The following is a 26,647-nucleotide window of genomic DNA, read 5'->3' as shown; positions in this document are numbered from 1 at the left end:
TATACTACCTCATACCAAGACTACAGGTACAGACTCCACTATACACTACCTCATACCAAGACTACAGATACAGACTCCACTATACACTACCTCATACCAAGACTACAGGTACAGACTTCACTATATACTACCTTATACCAAGACTACAGGTACAGACTCCACTATATACTACCTCATACCAAGACTACAGGTACAGACTCCACTATACACTACCTCATACCAAGACTACAGATACAGACTCCACTATACACTACCTCATACCAAGACTACAGCTAGACTTCACTATACACTACCTCATACCAAGACTACAGGTACAGACTCCACTATATACTACCTCATACCAAGACTTCAGGTACAGACTCCACTATATACTACCTCATACCAAGACTACAGGTACAGACTTCACTATACACTACCTCATACCAAGACTACAGGTACAGACTTCACTATACACTACCTCATACCAAGACTACAGGTACAGACTCCACTATATACTACCTCATACAAAGACTACAGGTACAGACTCCACTATACACTACCTCATACCAAGACTACAGATACAGACTCCACTATACACTACCTCATACCAAGACTTCAGGTACAGACTCTACTATACACTACCTCATACAAAGACTACAGGTACAGACTCCACTATACACTACCTCATACCAAGACTACAGATACAGACTCCACTATACACTACCTCATACCAAGACTTCAGGTACAGACTCTACTATACACTACCTCATACCAAGACTACAGGTACAGACTCCACTATACACTACCTCATACCTAGACTACAGGTACAGACTTCACTATCCACTACCTCATACCAAGACTACAGCTAGACTCCACTATACACTACCTCATACCAAGACTACAGCTAGACTCCACTATACACTACCTCATACCAAGACTACAGCTAGACTTCACTATATACTACCTCATACCAAGACTACAGGTACAGACTCCACTATATACTACCTCATACCAAGACTCTGGAGACTACAGGGACAGTCTTCAAATCACATGTTATTGGTCACATGGTTAGCAGATGTTATTGGTCACATGGTTAGCAGATGTTATTGGTCACATGGTTAGCAGATGTTATTGGTCACATGGTTAACAGATGTTATTGGTCACATGGTTAGCAGATGTTATTGGTCACATGGTTAGCAGATGCTATTGGTCACATGGTTAACAGATGCTATTGGTCACATGGTTAGCAGATGTTATTGGTCACATGGTTAACAGATGTTATTGGTCACATGGTTAGCAGATGTTATTGGTCACATGGTTAACAGATGTTATTGGTCACATGGTTAGCAGATGTTATTGGTCACATGGTTAGCAGATGTTATTGGTCACATACACATGGTTAGCAGATGTTATTGGTCACATGGTTAACAGATGCTATTGGTCACATGGTTAACCGATGCTATTGGTCACATGGTTAACAGATGCTATTGGTCACATGGTTAACAGATGTTATTGGTCACATACACATGGTTAACAGATGCTATTGGTCACATGGTTAACAGATGCTATTGGTCACATGGTTAACCGATGCTATTGGTCACATGGTTAACAGATGCTATTGGTCACATGGTTAACAGATGTTATTGGTCACATGGTTAGCAGATGTTATTGGTCACATGGTTAACAGATGTTATTGGTCACATACACATGGTTAACAGATGCTATTGGTCACATGGTTAACAGATGCTATTGGTCACATGGTTAACAGATGCTATTGGTCACATGGTTAACAGATGCTATTGGTCACATGGTTAACAGATGCTATTGGTCACATGGTTAACAGATGCTATTGGTCACATGGTTAACAGATGTTATTGGTCACATACACATGGTTAACAGATGTTATTGGTCACATGGTTAACAGGTGTTATTGGTCACATACACATGGTTAACAGATGTTAATGCGAGTGTAGTGAAATGCTTGTGCTTCTAGTTCCAACAGTGCAGTAATATCTAACAAGTAATCTAACAATTCCATAACAACTACCTAATATACACAAATCTAAAGGGATGGAATAAGAATATGTACATATAAATATATGGATGAGTGATTACCCAGCCAATGGCCATTCAGGATTCAACCACTTATAATGGACCATCTCTCTCCCAGCCAATGGCCATTCAGGATACAACCACTTATAATGGACCATCTCTCTCCCAGCCAATGGCCATTCAGGATACAACCACTTATAATGAACCATCTCTCTCCCAGCCAATGGCCATTCAGGATACAACCACTTATAATGGACCATCTCTCTCCCAGCCAATGGCCATTCAGGATACAACCACTTATAATGGACCATCTCTCTCCCAGCCAATGGCCATTCAGGATACAACCACTTATAATGGACCATCTCTCTCCCAGCCAATGTAACAGAGTTCAGAACGTGCCGTAAGCTCACTCCACAGCTAGCTTGAAATGGTACCGATGGAGCTTTCCAATTGGTGCCTTTTTTTAAATAGCTGAATCTGTTGGTGCGTTGTCTTCCCTGTTAAAATAAAGGCTACAAACAAGGACCAGGGTGACCTGTGTTTGTGAGCAGACTGGTTGAACCCGGGGTGAGGACAGTGAAGGAACCTATACTGGTACAAGGACCAGGGTGACGTGTGTTTGTGAGCAGACTGGTTGAACCCGGGGTGAGGACAGTGAAGGAACCTATACTGGTACAAGGACCAGGGTGACCTGTGTTTGTGAGCAGACTGGTTGAACCCGGGGTGAGGACAGTGAAGGAACCTATACTGGTACAAGGACCAGGGTGACGTGTGTTTGTGAGCAGACTGGTTAAACACGGGATGAGGACAGTGAAGGAACCTATACTGGTACAAGGACCAGGGTGAGGTGTGTTTGTGAGTAGACTGGTTGAACCCAGGATGAGGACAGTGAAGGAACCTATACTGGTAATAATCATTCTGGGGGGGGAGGGGCGCTTATATTCCTCCCGTTTACAGACTTGTTCAAGTGTACATCATTACAAGTGTTTAATGTAAATGTTTCATATCCCAACTCCCCCTGAGACACCTGCAGGGAGTGGGGTCACGACCAGGGTCAGCGTTGTCCGTCCCCCTGAGACACCTGTAGGGAGTGGGGTCACGACCAGGGTCAGCGTTGTCCGTCCCCCTGAGACACCTGCAGGGAGTGAGGTCACGACCAGGGTCAGCGTTGTCCGTCCCCCTGAGACACCTGCAGGGAGTGGGGTCACGACCAGGGTCAGCGTTGTCCGTCCCCCTGAGACACCTGCAGGGAGTGAGGTCACGACCAGGGTCAGCGTTGTCCGTCCCCCTGAGACACCTGCAGGGAGTGGGGTCACGACCAGGGTCAGCGTTGTCCGTCCCTCTGAGACACCTGCAGGGAGTGGGGTCACGACCAGGGTCAGCGTTGTCCGTCGCCCTGAGACACCTGCAGGGAGTGGGGTCACGACCAGGGTCAGCGTTGTCCGTCCCCCTGAGACACCTGCAGGGAGTGGGGTCACGACCAGGGTCAGCGTTGTCTGTCCCCCTGAGACACCTGTAGGGAGTGGGGTCACGACCAGGGTCAGCGTTGTCCGTCCCCCTGAGACACCTGTAGGGAGTGGGGTCACGACCAGTGTCAGCGTTGTCCGTCCCTCTGAGACACCTGCAGGGAGTGGGGTCACGACCAGGGTCAGCGTTGTCCGTCCCCCTGAGACACCTGCAGGGAGTGGGGTCACGACCAGGGTCAGCGTTGTCCGTCCCCCTGAGACACCTGCAGGGAGTGGGGTCACGACCAGGGTCAGCGTTGTCCGTCCCCCTGAGACACCTGCAGGGAGTGGGGTCACGACCAGGGTCAGCGTTGTCCGTCCCTCTGAGACACCTGTAGGGAGTGGGGTCACGACCAGGGTCAGCGTTGTCCGTCCCCCTGAGACACCTGTAGGGAGTGGGGTCACGACCAGTGTCAGCGTTGTCCGTCCCTCTGAGACACCTGCAGGGAGTGGGGTCACGACCAGGGTCAGCGTTGTCCGTCCCCCTGAGACACCTGCAGGGAGTGGGGTCACGACCAGGGTCAGCGTTGTCCGTCCCCCTGAGACACCTGCAGGGAGTGGGGTCACGACCAGGGTCAGCGTTGTCCGTCCCCCTGAGACACCTGCAGGGAGTGGGGTCACGACCAGGGTCAGCGTTGTCCGTCCCCCTGAGACACCTGCAGGGAGTGGGGTCACGACCAGGGTCAGCGTTGTCCGTCCCCCTGAGACACCTGCAGGGAGTGGGGTCACGACCAGGGTCAGCGTTGTCCGTCCCCCTGAGACACCTGCAGGGAGTGGGGTCACGACCAGGGTCAGCATTGTCCGTCGCCCTGAGACACCTGCAGGGAGTGGGGTCACGACCAGGGTCAGCGTTGTCCGTCGCCCTGAGACACCTGTAGGGAGTGGGGTCACGACCAGGGTCAGCGTTGTCCGTCGCCCTGAGACACCTGTAGGGAGTGGGGTCACGACCAGGGTCAGCGTTGTCCGTCGCCCTGAGACACCTGTAGGGAGTGGGGTCACGACCAGGGTCAGCGTTGTCCGTCGCCCTGAGACACCTGCAGGGAGTGGGGTCACGACCAGGGTCAGCGTTGTCCGTCGCCCTGAGACACCTGCAGGGAGTGGGGTCACGACCAGGGTCAGCGTTGTCCGTCGCCCACGGAGCAACTGGGGTTAAGTGCCTTGCTCAAGGGACAGATTTATTATTTTTCGTCACCTTTTCAGCTCAGGAATTTAAAACCAGCGACTTTTCAGTTACTGGCCAAACGCTCTAACCTGGTGGCCTCCTGCCGCCCCCTGTTAGCAGCAACACTGGCGTTTATTTCACCAGCAGTCTGTCATCCGTTCCTATCTGCCCCCCCCCCAGGTACTCGTGGCGAGGCTGATGCCCAGAACATAACGGTCCTGGCTATGTGGATGATAGAACACCCTGGAACAGAGGAGGACCAGGATGAGAGCCACTCTGGAGGACGCGGGTCAGACAGCTCCTCGTGCCCAGGGGCCACAGCCTCGGGAGGGGGTAAGAGTCTGGAGAGGAGCTACCTACACTCCCCTGGAGATATGGCCAACGCTGACGCTGCAGACATGGAGGAGGGCTTCAGTGAGAGGTACATTATTAACTGAAGCTGTTCTAGAGGACGGTCCCTCAGGGTCAGATATGACTGTCTCCAGGCTTCTATTAGACATAGTGTGCTTAGTAGTACTCTCTGACGAAGGCCATGCAGACAGAGTTTTTAAACTTTGTTTCCATTGAACATGCCATACAATATAAAGGCATTTTAATGAATTATATGAAAAGTGCCTTGTTCCTCCTGTCTTTTTGGTGCTTAGTAGCACTTGGATACAACTGCTTTAGATTTAGTATTCAACAATAACATGCAATTCAGTGTGTATATATATATATATATATGTATTACAGTACATCCTGCTACAGCGCAGAACGAGTCAGGGATGCCGTCTATACTGTTTGCTATTGAAGTACTAGTTCTCATTGAAAGCGATATTACATCATCTGTTTCCATGTTTCTGATTTGTGTGAGGGTTGTGTTGTCCCTGTTGTCAGTTTCCATGTGTAAAACAGCCAGTTGTTTCCCCATGTTTACTGACTGTGTGAGTGCTGTGTTTGTGTGTCCCTGCAGTCCAGAGGGTCTGGACCAGGACAGTGCCTCTGCCTCCTCTGGTCCAACACCCAGAGGTCGCTCTGCTGTCAGCAGGAAACACCGCTTTGACCTGGCTGCTAGGACACTGCTGGCCCGCGCTGGTGAATGTCTCTCTCTCTCTCTCTCTGTCTCTCTCTCTCTCTCTCTCTCTCTCTCTCTCTCTGTCTCTCTCTCTCTCTCTCTCTCTCTCTCTCTCTGTCTCTCTCTCTCTGTCTCTCTCTCTCTCTCTGTCTCGCTGTCTCTCTCTCACTGTCTCTCTCTCACTGTCTCTCTCTCTCTCTCTCTCTGTCTCTCTCTGTCTCTCTCTCTCTGTCTCTCTCTCTGTCTCTCTCTCTCTGTCTCTCTCTCTCTGTCTCTCTCTCTGTCTCTCTCTCTCTGTCTCTCTCTCTCTCTGTCTCGCTGTCTCTCTCTCACTGTCTCTCTCTCACTGTCTCTCTCTCTCTCTCTCTGTCTCGCTGTCTCTCTCTCACTGTCTCTCTCTCTCTGTCTCTCTCTCTCTCTGTCTCGCTGTCTCTCTCTCACTGTCTCTCTCTCACTGTCTCTCTCTCTCTCTCTCTGTCTCTCTCTGTCTCTCTCTCTCTGTCTCTCTCTCTCTGTCTCTCTCTCTCTGTCTCTCTCTGTCTCTCTCTGTCTCTCTCTCTCTGTCTCTCTCTCTGTCTCTCTCTCTGTCTCTCTCTCTGTCTCTCTTTGTCTCTCTCTGTCTCTCTCTCTCTCTCTCTAGAATCATGAGAATCATGAGAATCATAATACATAGAGAAGGGTGGTAATATGGTATGGTGGTAATATGGTATGGGGAGGTCCCATCCGTCTCTCCTCTCTAGCTGGTCTGTAACGCTCGGTGCAGGCCCATCACAGCCAGTCTCATAGAGAAGGTTCAGCCCTACAGCAGAATCCTGGAGCTCTGTGTCACTAACCTTCAATACTATACTAATATATACCCTCTCCTCTATACTATATTAACATATACCCTCTCCTCTCCTCTATACTATACTAACATATACCCTCTCCTCTCCTCTATACTATACTAATATATACCCTCTCCTCTATACTATACTAATATATACCCTCTCCTCTATACTATACTAATATATACCCTCTCCTCTATACTATACTAACATATACCCTCTCCTCTATACTATTCTAATATATACCCTCTCCTCTATACTATTCTAACATATACCCTCTCCTCTCCTCTATACTATTGTAACATATACCCTCTCCTCTATACTATTCTAACATATACCCTCTCCTCTATACTATTCTAATATATACCCTCTCCTCTATACTATACTAACATATACCCTCTCCTCTCCTCTATACTATTGTAACATATACCCTCTCCTCTATACTATTCTAACATATACCCTCTCCTCTATACTATTCTAACATATACCCTCTCCTCTATACTATTCTAACATATACCCTCTCCTCTATACTATTCTAACATATACCCTCTCCTCTATACTATTCTGACATATACCCTCTCCTCTATACTATTCTAACATATACCCTCTCCTCTCCTCTATACTATTCTGACATATACCCTCTCCTCTCCTCTATACTATTCTAACATATACCCTCTCCTCTATACTATTCTAACATATACCCTCTCCTCTATACTATTCTAACATATACCCTCTCCTCTATACTATACTAACATATACCCTCTCCTCTATACTATTCTGACATATACCCTCTCCTCTATACTATTCTAACATATACCCTCTCCTCTCTGCTATTCTAACATATACCCTCTCCTCTATACTATACTAATATATACCCTCTCCTCTATACTATACTAACATATACCCTCTCCTCTCCTCTATACTATACTAACATATACCCTCTCCTCTCCTCTATACTATTCTAACATATACCCTCTCCTCTATAGTATTCTAACATATACCCTCTCCTCTCTGCTATTCTAATATATACCCTCTCCTCTATACTATTCTAACATATACCCTCTCCTCTATACTATACTAATATATACTCTCTCCTTTCTACTATTCTGACATATACCCTCTCCTCTATACTATTGTAACATATACCCTCTCCTCTCTGCTATTCTAACATATACCCTCTCCTCTATACTATACTAACATATACCCTCTCCTCTCCTTTATACTATACTAACATATACCCTCTCCTCTCCTCTATACTATTCTAACATATACCCTCTCCTCTCCTCTATACTATACTAACATATACCCTCTCCTCTCCTCTATACTATTCTAACATATACCCTCTCCTCTCTGCTATTCTAATATATACCCTCTCCTCTATACTATTCTAACATATACCCTCTCCTCTATACTATACTAATATATACCCTCTCCTCTATACTATACTAATATATACTCTCTCCTTTCTACTATTCTAACATATACCCTCTCCTCTCCTCTATACTATTCTAACATATACCCTCTCCTCTCCTCTATACTATACTAACATATACCCTCTCCTCTATACTATTCTAACATATACCCTCTCCTCTATACTATACTAATATATACTCTCTCCTCTATACTATTCTAACATATACCCTCTCCTCTCTGCTATTCTAACATATACCCTCTCCTCTCTGCTATTCTAACATATACCCTCTCCTCTCTGCTATTCTAACATATACCCTCTCCTCTATACTATTCTAACATATACCCTCTCCTCTCCTCTATACTATTCTGACATATACCCTCTCCTCTATACTATTCTAACATATACCCTCTCCTCTCTGCTATACTAACATATACCCTCTCCTCTATACTATACTAATATATACCCTCTCCTCTATACTATTCTAACATATACCCTCTCCTCTATACTATTCTAACATATACCCTCTCCTCTCCTCTATACTATTGTAACATATACCCTCTCCTCTCCTCTATACTATTCTAACATATACCCTCTCCTCTATACTATTCTAACATATACCCTCTCCTCTATACTATACTAACATATACCCTCTCCTCTATACTATACTAACATATACCCTCTCCTCTATACTATACTAATATATACCCTCTCCTCTATACTATACTAATATATACCCTCTCCTCTATACTATACTAATATATACCCTCTCCTCTCCTCTATACTATTGTAACATATACCCTCTCCTCTCCTCTATACTATTCTAACATATACCCTCTCCTCTCCTCTATACTATTGTAACATATACCCTCTCCTCTCCTCTATACTATTCTAACATATACCCTCTCCTCTATACTATTCTAACATATACCCTCTCCTCTATACTATACTAACATATACCCTCTCCTCTATACTATACTAACATATACCCTCTCCTCTATACTATACTAATATATACCCTCTCCTCTATACTATTCTAACATATACCCTCTCCTCTATACTATACTAATATATACCCTCTCCTCTATACTATACTAATATATACCCTCTCCTCTATACTATACTAATATATACCCTCTCCTCTATACTATACTAACATATACCCTCTCCTCTATACTATTCTAATATATACCCTCTCCTCTATACTATTCTAACATATACCCTCTCCTCTCCTCTATACTATTGTAACATATACCCTCTCCTCTATACTATTCTAACATATACCCTCTCCTCTATACTATTCTAATATATACCCTCTCCTCTATACTATACTAACATATACCCTCTCCTCTCCTCTATACTATTCTGACATATACCCTCTCCTCTATACTATTCTAACATATACCCTCTCCTCTATACTATTCTAATATATACCCTCTCCTCTATACTATTCTAATATATACCCTCTCCTCTATACTATTCTAACATATACCCTCTCCTCTATACTATTCTAACATATACCCTCTCCTCTATACTATTCTAACATATACCCTCTCCTCTATACTATTCTGACATATACCCTCTCCTCTATACTATTCTAACATATACCCTCTCCTCTATACTATTCTAATATATACCCTCTCCTCTATACTATTCTAACATATACCCTCTCCTCTATACTATTCTGACATATACCCTCTCCTCTATACTATTCTAACATATACCCTCTCCTCTCCTCTATACTATTCTGACATATACCCTCTCCTCTCCTCTATACTATTCTAACATATACCCTCTCCTCTATACTATTCTAACATATACGCTCTCCTCTATACTATTCTAACATATACCCTCTCCTCTATACTATTCTAACATATACCCTCTCCTCTATACTATTCTAACATATACCCTCTCCTCTATACTATACTAACATATACCCTCTCCTCTATACTATTCTGACATATACCCTCTCCTCTATACTATTCTAACATATACCCTCTCCTCTCTGCTATTCTAACATATACCCTCTCCTCTATACTATACTAATATATACCCTCTCCTCTATACTATACTAACATATACCCTCTCCTCTCCTTTATACTATACTAACATATACCCTCTCCTCTCCTCTATACTATTCTGACATATACCCTCTCCTCTCCTCTATACTATTCTAACATATACCCTCTCCTCTATACTATTCTAACATATACGCTCTCCTCTATACTATTCTAACATATACCCTCTCCTCTATACTATTCTAACATATACCCTCTCCTCTATACTATTCTAACATATACCCTCTCCTCTATACTATACTAACATATACCCTCTCCTCTATACTATTCTGACATATACCCTCTCCTCTATACTATTCTAACATATACCCTCTCCTCTCTGCTATTCTAACATATACCCTCTCCTCTATACTATACTAATATATACCCTCTCCTCTATACTATACTAACATATACCCTCTCCTCTCCTTTATACTATACTAACATATACCCTCTCCTCTCCTCTATACTATTCTAACATATACCCTCTCCTCTCCTCTATACTATTCTAACATATACCCTCTCCTCTCTGCTATTCTAATATATACCCTCTCCTCTATACTATTCTAACATATACCCTCTCCTCTATACTATACTAATATATACTCTCTCCTTTCTACTATTCTAACATATACCCTCTCCTCTCCTCTATACTATTGTAACATATACCCTCTCCTCTCTGCTATTCTAATATATACCCTCTCCTCTATACTATTCTAACATATACCCTCTCCTCTATACTATACTAATATATACTCTCTCCTCTATACTATTCTAACATATACCCTCTCCTCTCTGCTATTCTAACATATACCCTCTCCTCTCTGCTATTCTAACATATACCCTCTCCTCTCTGCTATTCTAACATATACCCTCTCCTCTATACTATTCTAACATATACCCTCTCCTCTCCTCTATACTATTCTGACATATACCCTCTCCTCTATACTATTCTAACATATACCCTCTCCTCTCTGCTATACTAACATATACCCTCTCCTCTATACTATTCTAACATATACGCTCTCCTCTATACTATTCTAACATATACCCTCTCCTCTATACTATTCTAACATATACCCTCTCCTCTATACTATACTAACATATACCCTCTCCTCTATACTATTCTGACATATACCCTCTCCTCTATACTATTCTAACATATACCCTCTCCTCTCCTCTATACTATTGTAACATATACCCTCTCCTCTCCTCTATACTATTCTAACATATACCCTCTCCTCTATACTATTCTAACATATACCCTCTCCTCTATACTATACTAACATATACCCTCTCCTCTATACTATACTAACATATACCCTCTCCTCTATACTATTCTAACATATACCCTCTCCTCTATACTATACTAACATATACCCTCTCCTCTCCTCTATACTATTCTAACATATACCCTCTCCTCTATACTATTCTAACATATACCCTCTCCTCTATACTATACTAACATATACCCTCTCCTCTCCTCTATACTATACTAACATATACCCTCTCCTCTATACTATTCTAACATATACCCTCTCCTCTATACTATTCTAATATATTCCCTCTCCTCTATACTATTCTAATATATACCCTCTCCTCTATACTATACTAATATATACCCTCTCCTCTATACTATACTAACATATACCCTCTCCTCTATACTATTCTAACATATACCCTCTCCTCTCCTCTATACTATTCTAATATATACCCTCTCCTCTATACTATTCTAATATATACCCTCTCCTCTATACTATACTAATATATACCCTCTCCTCTATACTATTCTAACATATACCCTCACCTCTATACTATTCTAACATATACCCTCTCCTCTATACTATTCTAACATATACCCTCTCCTCTATACTATTCTAACATATACCCTCTCCTCTATACTATACTAACATATACCCTCTCCTCTATACTATTCTGACATATACCCTCTCCTCTATACTATTCTAACATATACCCTCTCCTCTCTGCTATTCTAACATATACCCTCTCCTCTATACTATACTAACATATACCCTCTCCTCTCCTCTATACTATTCTAACATATACCCTCTCCTCTATACTATTCTAACATATACCCTCTCCTCTCTGCTATTCTAATATATACCCTCTCCTCTATACTATTCTAACATATACCCTCTCCTCTATACTATACTAACATATACCCTCTCCTCTCCTCTATACTATTCTAACATATACCCTCTCCTCTATACTATTCTAACATATACCCTCTCCTCTATACTATTCTAACATATACCCTCTCCTCTATACTATTCTAATATATACCCTCTCCTCTATACTATTCTAACATATACCCTCTCCTCTATACTATACTAATATATACCCTCTCCTCTCCTCTCGACTATTCTAACATATACCCTCTCCTCTCCTCTATACTATTGTAACATATACCCTCTCATCTCCTCTATACTATTCTAACATATACCCTCTCCTCTATACTATACTAATATATACCCTCTCCTCTATACTATACTAATATATACCCTCTCCTCTATACTATACTAATATATACCCTCTCCTCTATACTATTCTAACATATACCCTCTCCTCTATACTATTCTAATATATACCCTCTCCTCTATACTATTCTAACATATACCCTCTCCTCTCCTCTATACTATTGTAACATATACCCTCTCCTCTATACTATTCTAACATATACCCTCTCCTCTATACTATTCTAATATATACCCTCTCCTCTATACTATACTAACATATACCCTCTCCTCTCCTCTATACTATTGTAACATATACCCTCTCCTCTATACTATTCTAACATATACCCTCTCCTCTATACTATTCTAACATATACCCTCTCCTCTATACTATTCTAACATATACCCTCTCCTCTATACTATTCTAACATATACCCTCTCCTCTATACTATTCTGACATATACCCTCTCCTCTATACTATTCTAACATATACCCTCTCCTCTATACTATTCTAATATATACCCTCTCCTCTATACTATTCTAACATATACCCTCTCCTCTATACTATTCTAACATATACCCTCTCCTCTATACTATTCTAACATATACCCTCTCCTCTATACTATTCTGACATATACCCTCTCCTCTATACTATTCTAACATATACCCTCTCCTCTCCTCTATACTATTCTGACATATACCCTCTCCTCTCCTCTATACTATTCTAACATATACCCTCTCCTCTATACTATTCTAACATATACGCTCTCCTCTATACTATTCTAACATATACCCTCTCCTCTATACTATTCTAACATATACCCTCTCCTCTATACTATTCTAACATATACCCTCTCCTCTATACTATACTAACATATACCCTCTCCTCTATACTATTCTGACATATACCCTCTCCTCTATACTATTCTAACATATACCCTCTCCTCTCTGCTATTCTAACATATACCCTCTCCTCTATACTATACTAATATATACCCTCTCCTCTATACTATACTAACATATACCCTCTCCTCTCCTCTATACTATACTAACATATACCCTCTCCTCTCCTCTATACTATTCTAACATATACCCTCTCCTCTATAGTATTCTAACATATACCCTCTCCTCTCTGCTATTCTAATATATACCCTCTCCTCTATACTATTCTAACATATACCCTCTCCTCTATACTATACTAATATATACTCTCTCCTTTCTACTATTCTGACATATACCCTCTCCTCTATACTATTGTAACATATACCCTCTCCTCTCTGCTATTCTAACATATACCCTCTCCTCTATACTATACTAATATATACCCTCTCCTCTATACTATTCTAATATATACCCTCTCCTCTATACTATACTAACATATACCCTCTCCTCTATACTATACTAATATATACCCTCTCCTCTATACTATACTAATATATACCCTCTCCTCTATACTATACTAACATATACCCTCTCCTCTCCTTTATACTATACTAACATATACCCTCTCCTCTCCTCTATACTATTCTAACATATACCCTCTCCTCTCCTCTATACTATACTAACATATACCCTCTCCTCTCCTCTATACTATTCTAACATATACCCTCTCCTCTCTGCTATTCTAATATATACCCTCTCCTCTATACTATTCTAACATATACCCTCTCCTCTATACTATACTAATATATACTCTCTCCTTTCTACTATTCTAACATATACCCTCTCCTCTCCTCTATACTATTCTAACATATACCCTCTCCTCTCTGCTATTCTAATATATACCCTCTCCTCTATACTATTCTAACATATACCCTCTCCTCTATACTATACTAATATATACTCTCTCCTCTATACTATTCTAACATATACCCTCTCCTCTCTGCTATTCTAACATATACCCTCTCCTCTCTGCTATTCTAACATATACCCTCTCCTCTCTGCTATTCTAACATATACCCTCTCCTCTATACTATTCTAACATATACCCTCTCCTCTCCTCTATACTATTCTGACATATACCCTCTCCTCTATACTATTCTAACATATACCCTCTCCTCTCTGCTATACTAACATATACCCTCTCCTCTATACTATACTAATATATACCCTCTCCTCTATACTATTCTAACATATACCCTCTCCTCTATACTATTCTAACATATACCCTCTCCTCTCCTCTATACTATTGTAACATATACCCTCTCCTCTCCTCTATACTATTCTAACATATACCCTCTCCTCTATACTATTCTAACATATACCCTCTCCTCTATACTATACTAACATATACCCTCTCCTCTATACTATACTAACATATACCCTCTCCTCTATACTATACTAATATATACCCTCTCCTCTATACTATACTAATATATACCCTCTCCTCTATACTATACTAATATATACCCTCTCCTCTCCTCTATACTATTGTAACATATACCCTCTCCTCTCCTCTATACTATTCTAACATATACCCTCTCCTCTATACTATTCTAACATATACCCTCTCCTCTATACTATACTAACATATACCCTCTCCTCTATACTATACTAACATATACCCTCTCCTCTATACTATACTAATATATACCCTCTCCTCTATACTATTCTAACATATACCCTCTCCTCTATACTATACTAATATATACCCTCTCCTCTATACTATACTAATATATACCCTCTCCTCTATACTATACTAATATATACCCTCTCCTCTATACTATACTAACATATACCCTCTCCTCTATACTATTCTAATATATACCCTCTCCTCTATACTATTCTAACATATACCCTCTCCTCTCCTCTATACTATTGTAACATATACCCTCTCCTCTATACTATTCTAACATATACCCTCTCCTCTATACTATTCTAATATATACCCTCTCCTCTATACTATACTAACATATACCCTCTCCTCTCCTCTATACTATTGTAACATATACCCTCTCCTCTATACTATTCTAACATATACCCTCTCCTCTATACTATTCTAACATATACCCTCTCCTCTATACTATTCTAACATATACCCTCTCCTCTATACTATTGTAACATATACCCTCTCCTCTATACTATTCTGACATATACCCTCTCCTCTATACTATTCTAACATATACCCTCTCCTCTATACTATTCTAATATATACCCTCTCCTCTATACTATTCTAACATATACCCTCTCCTCTATACTATTCTAACATATACCCTCTCCTCTATACTATTCTAACATATACCCTCTCCTCTATACTATTCTGACATATACCCTCTCCTCTATACTATTCTAACATATACCCTCTCCTCTCCTCTATACTATTCTGACATATACCCTCTCCTCTCCTCTATACTATTCTAACATATACCCTCTCCTCTATACTATTCTAACATATACGCTCTCCTCTATACTATTCTAACATATACCCTCTCCTCTATACTATTCTAACATATACCCTCTCCTCTATACTATTCTAACATATACCCTCTCCTCTATACTATACTAACATATACCCTCTCCTCTATACTATTCTGACATATACCCTCTCCTCTATACTATTCTAACATTTACCCTCTCCTCTCTGCTATTCTAACATATACCCTCTCCTCTATACTATACTAATATATACCCTCTCCTCTATACTATTCTAACATATACCCTCTCCTCTATACTATACTAATATATACCCTCTCCTCTATACTATACTAACATATACCCTCTCCTCTCCTCTATACTATACTAACATATACCCTCTCCTCTCCTCTATACTATTCTAACATATACCCTCTCCTCTATAGTATTCTAACATATACCCTCTCCTCTCTGCTATTCTAATATATACCCTCTCCTCTATACTATACTAATATATACCCTCTCCTCTATACTATACTAACATATACCCTCTCCTCTATACTATTCTAATATATACCCTCTCCTCTATACTATTCTAACATATACCCTCTCCTCTATACTATACTAATATATACTCTCTCCTTTCTACTATTCTGACATATACCCTCTCCTCTATACTATTGTAACATATACCCTCTCCTCTCTGCTATTCTAACATATACCCTCTCCTCTATACTATACTAATATATACCCTCTCCTCTCCTCTATACTATTGTAACATATACCCTCTCCTCTATACTATTCTAACATATACCCTCTCCTCTATACTATACTAATATATACCCTCTCCTCTCCTCTATACTATTGTAACATATACCCTCTCCTCTATACTATTCTAACATATACCCTCTCCTCTCCTCTATACTATACTAACATATACCCTCTCCTCTCCTCTATACTATTCTAACATATACCCTCTCCTCTCTGCTATTCTAATATATACCCTCTCCTCTATACTATTCTAACATATACCCTCTCCTCTATACTATACTAATATATACTCTCTCCTCTATACTATTCTAACATATACCCTCTCCTCTCTGCTATTCTAACATATACCCTCTCCTCTCTGCTATTCTAACATATACCCTCTCCTCTCTGCTATTCTAACATATACCCTCTCCTCTATACTATTCTAACATATACCCTCTCCTCTCCTCTATACTATTCTGACATATACCCTCTCCTCTATACTATTCTAACATATACCCTCTCCTCTCTGCTATACTAACATATACCCTCTCCTCTATACTATACTAATATATACCCTCTCCTCTATACTATTCTAACATATACCCTCTCCTCTATACTATTCTAACATATACCCTCTCCTCTCCTCTATACTATTGTAACATATACCCTCTCCTCTCCTCTATACTATTCTAACATATACCCTCTCCTCTATACTATTCTAACATATACCCTCTCCTCTATACTATACTAACATATACCCTCTCCTCTATACTATACTAACATATACCCTCTCCTCTATACTATTCTAACATATACCCTCTCCTCTATACTATACTAACATATACCCTCTCCTCTCCTCTATACTAACATATACCCTCTCCTCTATACTATACTAACATATACCCTCTCCTCTCCTCTATACTATTCTAATATATACCCTCTCCTCTATACTATTCTAACATATACCCTCTCCTCTATACTATTCTAATATATACCCTCTCCTCTATACTATTCTAACATATACCCTCTCCTCTCCTCTATACTATACTAACATATACCCTCTCCTCTATACTATTCTAACATATACCCTCTCCTCTCCTCTATACTATTCTAATATATACCCTCTCCTCTATACTATTCTGACATATACCCTCTCCTCTATACTATTCTAATATATACCCTCTCCTCTATACTATACTAATATATACCCTCTCCTCTATACTATTCTAACATATACCCTCTCCTCTATACTATTCTAACATATACCCTCTCCTCTATACTATACTAACATATACCCTCTCCTCTATACTATTCTGACATATACCCTCTCCTCTATACTATTCTAACATATACCCTCTCCTCTCCTCTATACTATTCTGACATATACCCTCTCCTCTCCTCTATACTATTCTAACATATACCCTCTCCTCTATACTATTCTAACATATACGCTCTCCTCTATACTATTCTAACATATACCCTCTCCTCTATACTATTCTAACATATACCCTCTCCTCTATACTATACTAACATATACCCTCTCCTCTATACTATTCTGACATATACCCTCTCCTCTATACTATTCTAACATATACCCTCTCCTCTCTGCTATTCTAACATATACCCTCTCCTCTATACTATACTAATATATACCCTCTCCTCTATACTATACTAATATATACTCTCTCCTTTCTACTATTCTGACATATACCCTCTCCTCTATACTATTGTAACATATACCCTCTCCTCTCTGCTATTCTAACATATACCCTCTCCTCTATACTATACTGACATATACCCTCTCCTCTCCTCTATACTATTCTAACATATACCCTCTCCTCTCCTCTATACTATACTAACATATACCCTCTCCTCTCCTCTATACTATTCTAACATATACCCTCTCCTCTCTGCTATTCTAATATATACCCTCTCCTCTATACTATTCTAACATATACCCTCTCCTCTATACTATACTAATATATACTCTCTCCTTTCTACTATTCTAACATATACCCTCTCCTCTCCTCTATACTATTGTAACATATACCCTCTCCTCTCTGCTATTCTAATATATACCCTCTCCTCTATACTATTCTAACATATACCCTCTCCTCTATACTATACTAATATATACTCTCTCCTCTATACTATTCTAACATATACCCTCTCCTCTCTGCTATTCTAACATATACCCTCTCCTCTCTGCTATTCTAACATATACCCTCTCCTCTCTGCTATTCTAACATATACCCTCTCCTCTATACTATTCTAACATATACCCTCTCCTCTCCTCTATACTATTCTGACATATACCCTCTCCTCTATACTATTCTAACATATACCCTCTCCTCTCTGCTATACTAACATATACCCTCTCCTCTATACTATACTAATATATACCCTCTCCTCTATACTATTCTAACATATACCCTCTCCTCTATACTATTCTAACATATACCCTCTCCTCTCCTCTATACTATTCTGACATATACCCTCTCCTCTCCTCTATACTATTCTAACATATACCCTCTCCTCTATACTATTCTAACATATACCCTCTCCTCTATACTATACTAACATATACCCTCTCCTCTATACTATACTAACATATACCCTCTCCTCTATACTATTCTAACATATACCCTCTCCTCTATACTATACTAACATATACCCTCTCCTCTCCTCTATACTAACATATACCCTCTCCTCTATACTATACTAACATATACCCTCTCCTCTCCTCTATACTATTCTAATATATACCCTCTCCTCTATACTATTCTAACATATACCCTCTCCTCTATACTATTCTAATATATACCCTCTCCTCTATACTATTCTAACATATACCCTCTCCTCTCCTCTATACTATACTAACATATACCCTCTCCTCTATACTATTCTAACATATACCCTCTCCTCTCCTCTATACTATTCTAATATATACCCTCTCCTCTATACTATTCTAATATATACCCTCTCCTCTATACTATACTAATATATACCCTCTCCTCTATACTATTCTAACATATACCCTCTCCTCTATACTATTCTAACATATACCCTCTCCTCTATACTATACTAACATATACCCTCTCCTCTATACTATTCTGACATATACCCTCTCCTCTATACTATTCTAACATATACCCTCTCCTCTATACTATACTAACATATACCCTCTCCTCTCCTCTATACTATACTAACATATACCCTCTCCTCTCCTCTATACTATTCTAACATATACCCTCTCCTCTATACTATTCTAACATATACCCTCTCCTCTATACTATACTAATATATACCCTCTCCTCTATACTATTCTAACATATACCCTCTCCTCTATACTATACTAACATATACCCTCTCCTCTCCTCTATACTATACTAACATATACCCTCTCCTCTCCTCTCTGCTATTCTAATATATAACCTCTCCTCTATACTATTCTAACATATACCCTCTCCTCTATACTATACTAATATATACCCTCTCCTCTCGACTATTCTAACATATACCCTCTCCTCTCCTCTATACTATTCTAACATATACCCTCTCCTCTATACTATTCTAACATATACCCTCTCCTCTCTGCTATTCTAATATATACCCTCTCCTCTATACTATTCTAACATATACCCTCTCCTCTATACTATACTAATATATACCCTCTCCTCTCGACTATTCTAACATATATCCTCTCCTCTCCTCTATACTATTGTAACATATACACTCTCCTCTCCTCTATACTATTCTAACATATACCCTCTCCTCTATACTATTCTAACATATACCCTCTCCTCTATACTATTCTAACATATACCCTCTCCTCTATACTATACTAATATATACCCTCTCCTCTCGACTATTCTAACATATACCCTCTCCTCTCCTCTATACTATTCTGACATATACCCTCTCCTCTATACTATTCTAACATATACCCTCTCCTCTCTGCTATACTAACATATACCCTCTCCTCTATACTATACTAATATATACCCTCTCCTCTATACTATTCTAACATATACCCTCTCCTCTATACTGTTCTAACATATACCCTCTCCTCTATACTATTCTGACATATACCCTCTCCTCTATACTATTCTAACATATACCCTCTCCTCTCTGCTATACTAACATATACCCTCTCCTCTATACTATACTAATATATACCCTCTCCTCTATACTATTCTAACATATACCCTCTCCTCTATACTATTCTAACATATACCCTCTCCTCTCCTCTATACTATTGTAACATATACCCTCTCCTCTCCTCTATACTATTCTAACATATACCCTCTCCTCTATACTATTCTAACATATACCCTCTCCTCTATACTATACTAACATATACCCTCTCCTCTCCTCTATACTATACTAACATATACCCTCTCCTCTATACTATTCTAACATATACCCTCTCCTCTATACTATTCTAATATATTCCCTCTCCTCTATACTATTCTAATATATACCCTCTCCTCTATACTATTCTAATATATACCCTCTCCTCTATACTATACTAATATATACCCTCTCCTCTATACTATTCTAACATATACCCTCACCTCTATACTATTCTAACATATACCCTCTCCTCTATACTATACTAATATATACCCTCTCCTCTATACTATTCTAACATATACCCTCACCTCTATACTATTCTAACATATACCCTCTCCTCTATACTATTCTAATATATACCCTCTCCTCTATACTATTCTAATATATACCCTCTCCTCTATACTATACTAACATATACCCTCTCCTCTATACTATTCTAACATATACCCTCTCCTCTCCTCTATACTATTCTAATATATACCCTCTCCTCTATACTATTCTAATATATACCCTCTCCTCTATACTATACTAATATATACCCTCTCCTCTATACTATTCTAACATATACCCTCACCTCTATACTATTCTAACATATACCCTCTCCTCTATACTATTCTAACATATACCCTCTCCTCTATACTATTCTAACATATACCCTCTCCTCTATACTATACTAACATATACCCTCTCCTCTATACTATTCTGACATATACCCTCTCCTCTATACTATTCTAACATATACCCTCTCCTCTCTGCTATTCTAATATATACCCTCTCCTCTATACTATTCTAACATATACCCTCTCCTCTATACTATACTAATATATACCCTCTCCTCTCCTCTCGACTATTCTAACATATACCCTCTCCTCTCCTCTATACTATTGTAACATATACCCTCTCATCTCCTCTATACTATTCTAACATATACACTCTCCTCTATACTATTCTAACATATACCCTCTCCTCTCCTCTATACTATTCTGACATATACCCTCTCCTCTATACTATTCTAACATATACCCTCTCCTCTATACTATACTAATATATACCCTCTCCTCTATACTATACTAACATATACCCTCTCCTCTCCTCTATACTATACTAATATATACCCGCTCCTCTCGACTATACTAACATATACCCTCTCCTCTCCTCTATACTATTGTAACATATACCCTCTCCTCTCCTCTATACTATTCTGACATATACCCTCTCCTCTATACTATTCTAACATATACCCTCTCCTCTCTGCTATACTAACATATACCCTCTCCTCTATACTATACTAATATATACCCTCTCCTCTATACTATTCTAACATATACCCTCTCCTCTCCTCTCCTCTATACTATACTAACATATACCCTCTCCTCTATACTATTCTAACATATACCCTCTCCTCTATACTATTCTAACATATACCCTCTCCTCTCCTCTCGACTATTCTAACATATACCCTCTCCTCTCCTCTATACTATTGTAACATATACCCTCTCGTCTCCTCTATACTATTCTAACATATACCCTCTCCTCTCCTCTATACTATACTAACATATACCCTCTCCTCTATACTATTCTAACATATACCCTCTCCTCTATACTATTCTAACATATACCCTCTCCTCTCCTCTCGACTATTCTAACATATACCCTCTCCTCTCCTCTATACTATTGTAACATATACCCTCTCCTCTCCTCTATACTATACTAACATATACCCTCTCCTCTATACTATTCTAACATATACACTCTCCTCTATACTATTCTAACATATACCCTCTCCTCTCCTCTATACTATTCTGACATATACCCTCTCCTCTATACTATTCTAACATATACCCTCTCCTCTATACTATACTAATATATACCCTCTCCTCTCGACTATTCTAACATATACCCTCTCCTCTCCTCTATACTATTGTAACATATACCCTCTCCTCTATACTATTCTAACATATACCCTCTCCTCTCCTCTATACTATTCTGACATATACCCTCTCCTCTATACTATTCTAACATATACCCTCTCCTCTCTGCTATACTAACATATACCCTCTCTTCTATACTATACTAATATATACCCTCTCCTCTATACTATTCTAACATATACCCTCTCCTCTATACTATTCTAACATATACCCTCTCCTCTCCTCTATACTATTCTAACATATACCCTCTCCTCTATACTATTCTAATATATACCCTCTCCTCTATACTATACTAACATATACCCTCTCCTCTATACTATTCTAACATATACCCTCTCCTCCTCTATACTATTCTAATATATACCCTCTCCTCTATACTATTCTAACATATACCCTCTCCTCTATACTATTCTAACATATACCCTCTCCTCTCCTCTATACTATTCTAACATATACCCTCTCCTCTATACTATACTAATATATACCCTCTCCTCTATACTATTCTAACATATACCCTCTCCTCTCCTCTATACTATTGTAACATATACCCTCTCCTCTCCTCTATACTATTGTAACATATACCCTCTCCTCTATACTATACTAATATATACCCTCTCCTCTATACTATTCTAATATATACCCTCTCCTCTATACTATTCTAACATATACCCTCTCCTCTATACTATTCTAACATATACCCTCTCCTCTATACTATTCTAACATATACCCTCTCCTCTATACTATTCTAACATATACCCTCTCCTCTATACTATACTAACATATACCCTCTCCTCTATACTATACTAACATATACCCTCTCCTCTATACTATTCTAACATATACCCTCTCCTCTATACTATTCTAACATATACCCTCTCCTCTATACTATTCTAACATATACCCTCTCCTCTCCTCTATACTATACTAATATATACCCTCTCCTCTATACTATTCTAACATATACCCTCTCCTCTATACTATACTAATATATACCCTCTCCTCTATACTATACTAACATATACCCTCTCCTCTCCTCTATAATATTCTAACATATACCCTCTCCTCTATACTATTCTAATATATACCCTCTCCTCTATACCATTGTAACATATACCCTCTCCTCTATACTATACTAACATATACCCTCTCCTCTATACTATTCTGACATATACCCTCTCCTCTATACTATATTAACATATACCCTCTCCTCTCCTCTATACTATTCTAATATATACCCTCTCCTCTATACTATACTAACATATACCCTCTCCTCTATACTATACTAATATATACCCTCTCCTCTATACCATTGTAACATATACCCTCTCCTCTATACTATTGTAACATATACCCTCTCCTCTATACCATTGTAACATATACCCTCTCCTGTAGCTGGTCTGTACCGCTCGGTGCAGGCCCATCGCAGCCAGTCTCGTAGAGAGGGCAGTGCCCTACAGCAGGACCCTGGAACTCTGTATGACTTTAACCTGGACGAGGAACTGGAGCTGGATCTGGACGAGGAGACCATGGAGGCCATGTTTGGTCAGGACCTGGCCAGCGACACTGACATCCTGGGCATGTGGATCCCAGAGGTACTGGACTGGCCAACATGGGTGTGTGTGAGTGCAGCGAGGGTTTTGCTGCTTCTTTCCTCGCCTTAACTAATAAGGTCTTCATCCTGACTTCCACGTCACTAAACGTCTCACTCTTAGTAGGAGACTGAAGAGGAAGTTTAGGATTTAGACTCTCACCGGCTAACTTTCACTCACACACTCATTCACTTGGTGCTGTAAATGCTAACTGTCTGCTGAGAGAGGTTGAGGCTTACTCACTATCACACACACACACACACACACACACACACACACACACACACACACACACACACGCTCAAACTATCTCCCTGTCACACACACGCACACGCACACACACGCTCAAACTATCTCCCTGTCTCACACACACACACACACACACACACACACACACACACACACACACGCTCAAACTATCTCCCTGTCACACACACGCACACGCACACACACGCTCAAACTATCTCCCTGTCTCACACACACACACACTCTCTCACACACACACACACACACACACACACACGCTCAGACTATCTCCCCTCTCTCTCACACACATTGCATCATGCTCTGCCACTGACTGCCCATGGCAGTGATTTCTGTCGTTAGCCTAACTAGCATGCAGTGGATGGGATGTCAATGGGGTTTGCTAGTAAACCAGGTGGAACGCTAACATGCTAAGGCTGATTACAGTGGGTGGCATTGATCATCAAGTCTTGTTGCTTGTGGTTAATTCATGGCTAATCATCTTGTTGCTATGGTATCATGTTGTCTATACAGCTGTCATACTCACCTGTCTCTTGAAGTCTGTTAGTGGCATCATGCTATTGATGTCCTAGATTTGAACTGACTTTGTGTTTATGTCTCCGTGTGTCCCCTCCCCTCCCTGTCTCTGTGTCCCCTCCCCTCCCTGTCTCTGTGTCCCCTCCCTGTCTCCCTGTCCCCTCCCTGTCTCTCTGTCCCCTCCCCTCCCTGTCTCTCTGTCCCCTCCCTGTCTCTCCGTGTCCCCTCCCTGTCTCCATGTCCCCTCCCTGTCTCTGTGTCCCCTCCCTGTCTCTGTGTCCCCTCCCTGTCTCTGTGTCCCCTCCCTGTCTCTGTGTCCCCTCCCTGTCTCTGTGTCCCCTCCCTGTCTCCCTGTCCCCTCCCCTCCCTGTCTCTGTGTCCCCTCCCTGTCTCCCTGTCCCCTCCCCTCCCTGTCTCTGTGTCCCCTCCCCTCCCTGTCTCTGTGTCCCCTCCCTGTCTCCCTGTCCCCTCCCTGTCTCTCTGTCCCCTCCCCTCCCTGTCTCTCTGTCCCCTCCCTGTCTCTCCGTGTCCCCTCCCTGTCTCCCTGTCCCCTCCCTGTCTCCGTGTCCCCTCCCCTCCCTGTCTCTGTGTCCTCTCCCCTCCCTGTCTCTGTGTCCCCTCCCTGTCTCTGTGTCCCCTCCCTGTCTCCCTGTCCCCTCCCTGTCTCTGTGTCCCCTCCCTGTCTCCCTGTCCCCTCCCTGTCTCCGTGTCCCCTCCCTGTCTCCGTGTCCCCTCCCTGTCTCCCTGTCCCCTCCCTGTCTCCCTGTCCCCTCCCTGTCTCCCTGTCCCCTCCCTGTCTCTGTGTCCTCTCCCCTCCCTGTCTCTGTGTCCCCTCCCTGTCTCCCTGTCCCCTCCCTGTCTCCCTGTCCCTGTCTCCATGTCCCCTGGCAGCATGTGTGTGAGACAGAGGAACGAGACGAGGTGGTAGTATGTGAGTTGTGTGAGGCTAGCGTTGCCAACTTCAACCAGCACATGAAGAAGAGCCACCCTGGCTGCGGGCGCAGTGCCAACCGACAGGGCTACCGGAGCAACGGGTCCTATGTAGACGGATGGTTCGGGGGGGAGTGCGGCAGCGGTAACCCGTACTACCTCCTCTGTGGTAGCTGCCGGGACAAACACCTGGCGGTGAAGAGTAAAACCACAGTCCCCGTGACGGAGAGGTCAGTGGCGGACAGAAGGTGACACGCCAGGTTTTAATACAGACTGTGATTATGTACAACTATAACTTAAGATTCAATACACACTGTATCACAGTGACAAGACGACTGTAATCACTAACGCGTGTTGTGGTCCATGTTCAGATATAAGGGACTGGCCCCGGACCTCTTGGGGAAGCAGGACAGTGTCTATGAAGGTACTGCTTCTGATT

At 40.9% G+C, this 26,647-nt stretch overlaps 1 protein-coding gene across 16 annotated transcripts in view; it reads left to right on the top strand.

Annotated features, from left to right (window-relative positions):
* Positions 1-26,647, top strand: part of LOC106595038 (putative E3 ubiquitin-protein ligase HERC1) — a 242,358-nt gene that overhangs the window by 129,735 nt on the left and 85,976 nt on the right. For 11 of the 16 annotated variants that reach the window (XM_082969826.1, XM_082969834.1, XM_082969827.1 and 8 more), the window contains 5 exons: positions 4,879-5,119; positions 5,651-5,772; positions 24,302-24,528; positions 26,170-26,456; positions 26,580-26,632. In XM_082969826.1, coding sequence (XP_082825952.1) covers positions 4,879-5,119; positions 5,651-5,772; positions 24,302-24,528; positions 26,170-26,456; positions 26,580-26,632 — 930 coding nt within the window. The remainder of the gene's footprint in view (positions 1-4,878; positions 5,120-5,650; positions 5,773-24,301; positions 24,529-26,169; positions 26,457-26,579; positions 26,633-26,647) is intronic. The other 5 variants (XM_082969841.1, XM_082969837.1, XM_082969831.1 and 2 more) reach the window with 4 other exon arrangements.

Source organism: Salmo salar, chromosome 26 (genome assembly GCF_965601325.2).
Source record: "Salmo salar chromosome 26, fSalSal1, whole genome shotgun sequence".
NCBI classification, from domain to species: domain Eukaryota; kingdom Metazoa; phylum Chordata; class Actinopteri; order Salmoniformes; family Salmonidae; genus Salmo; species Salmo salar.
The sequence above is the reverse complement of the archived record's forward strand: the minus strand, read 5'-3'. Positions and strand labels throughout refer to the sequence as shown.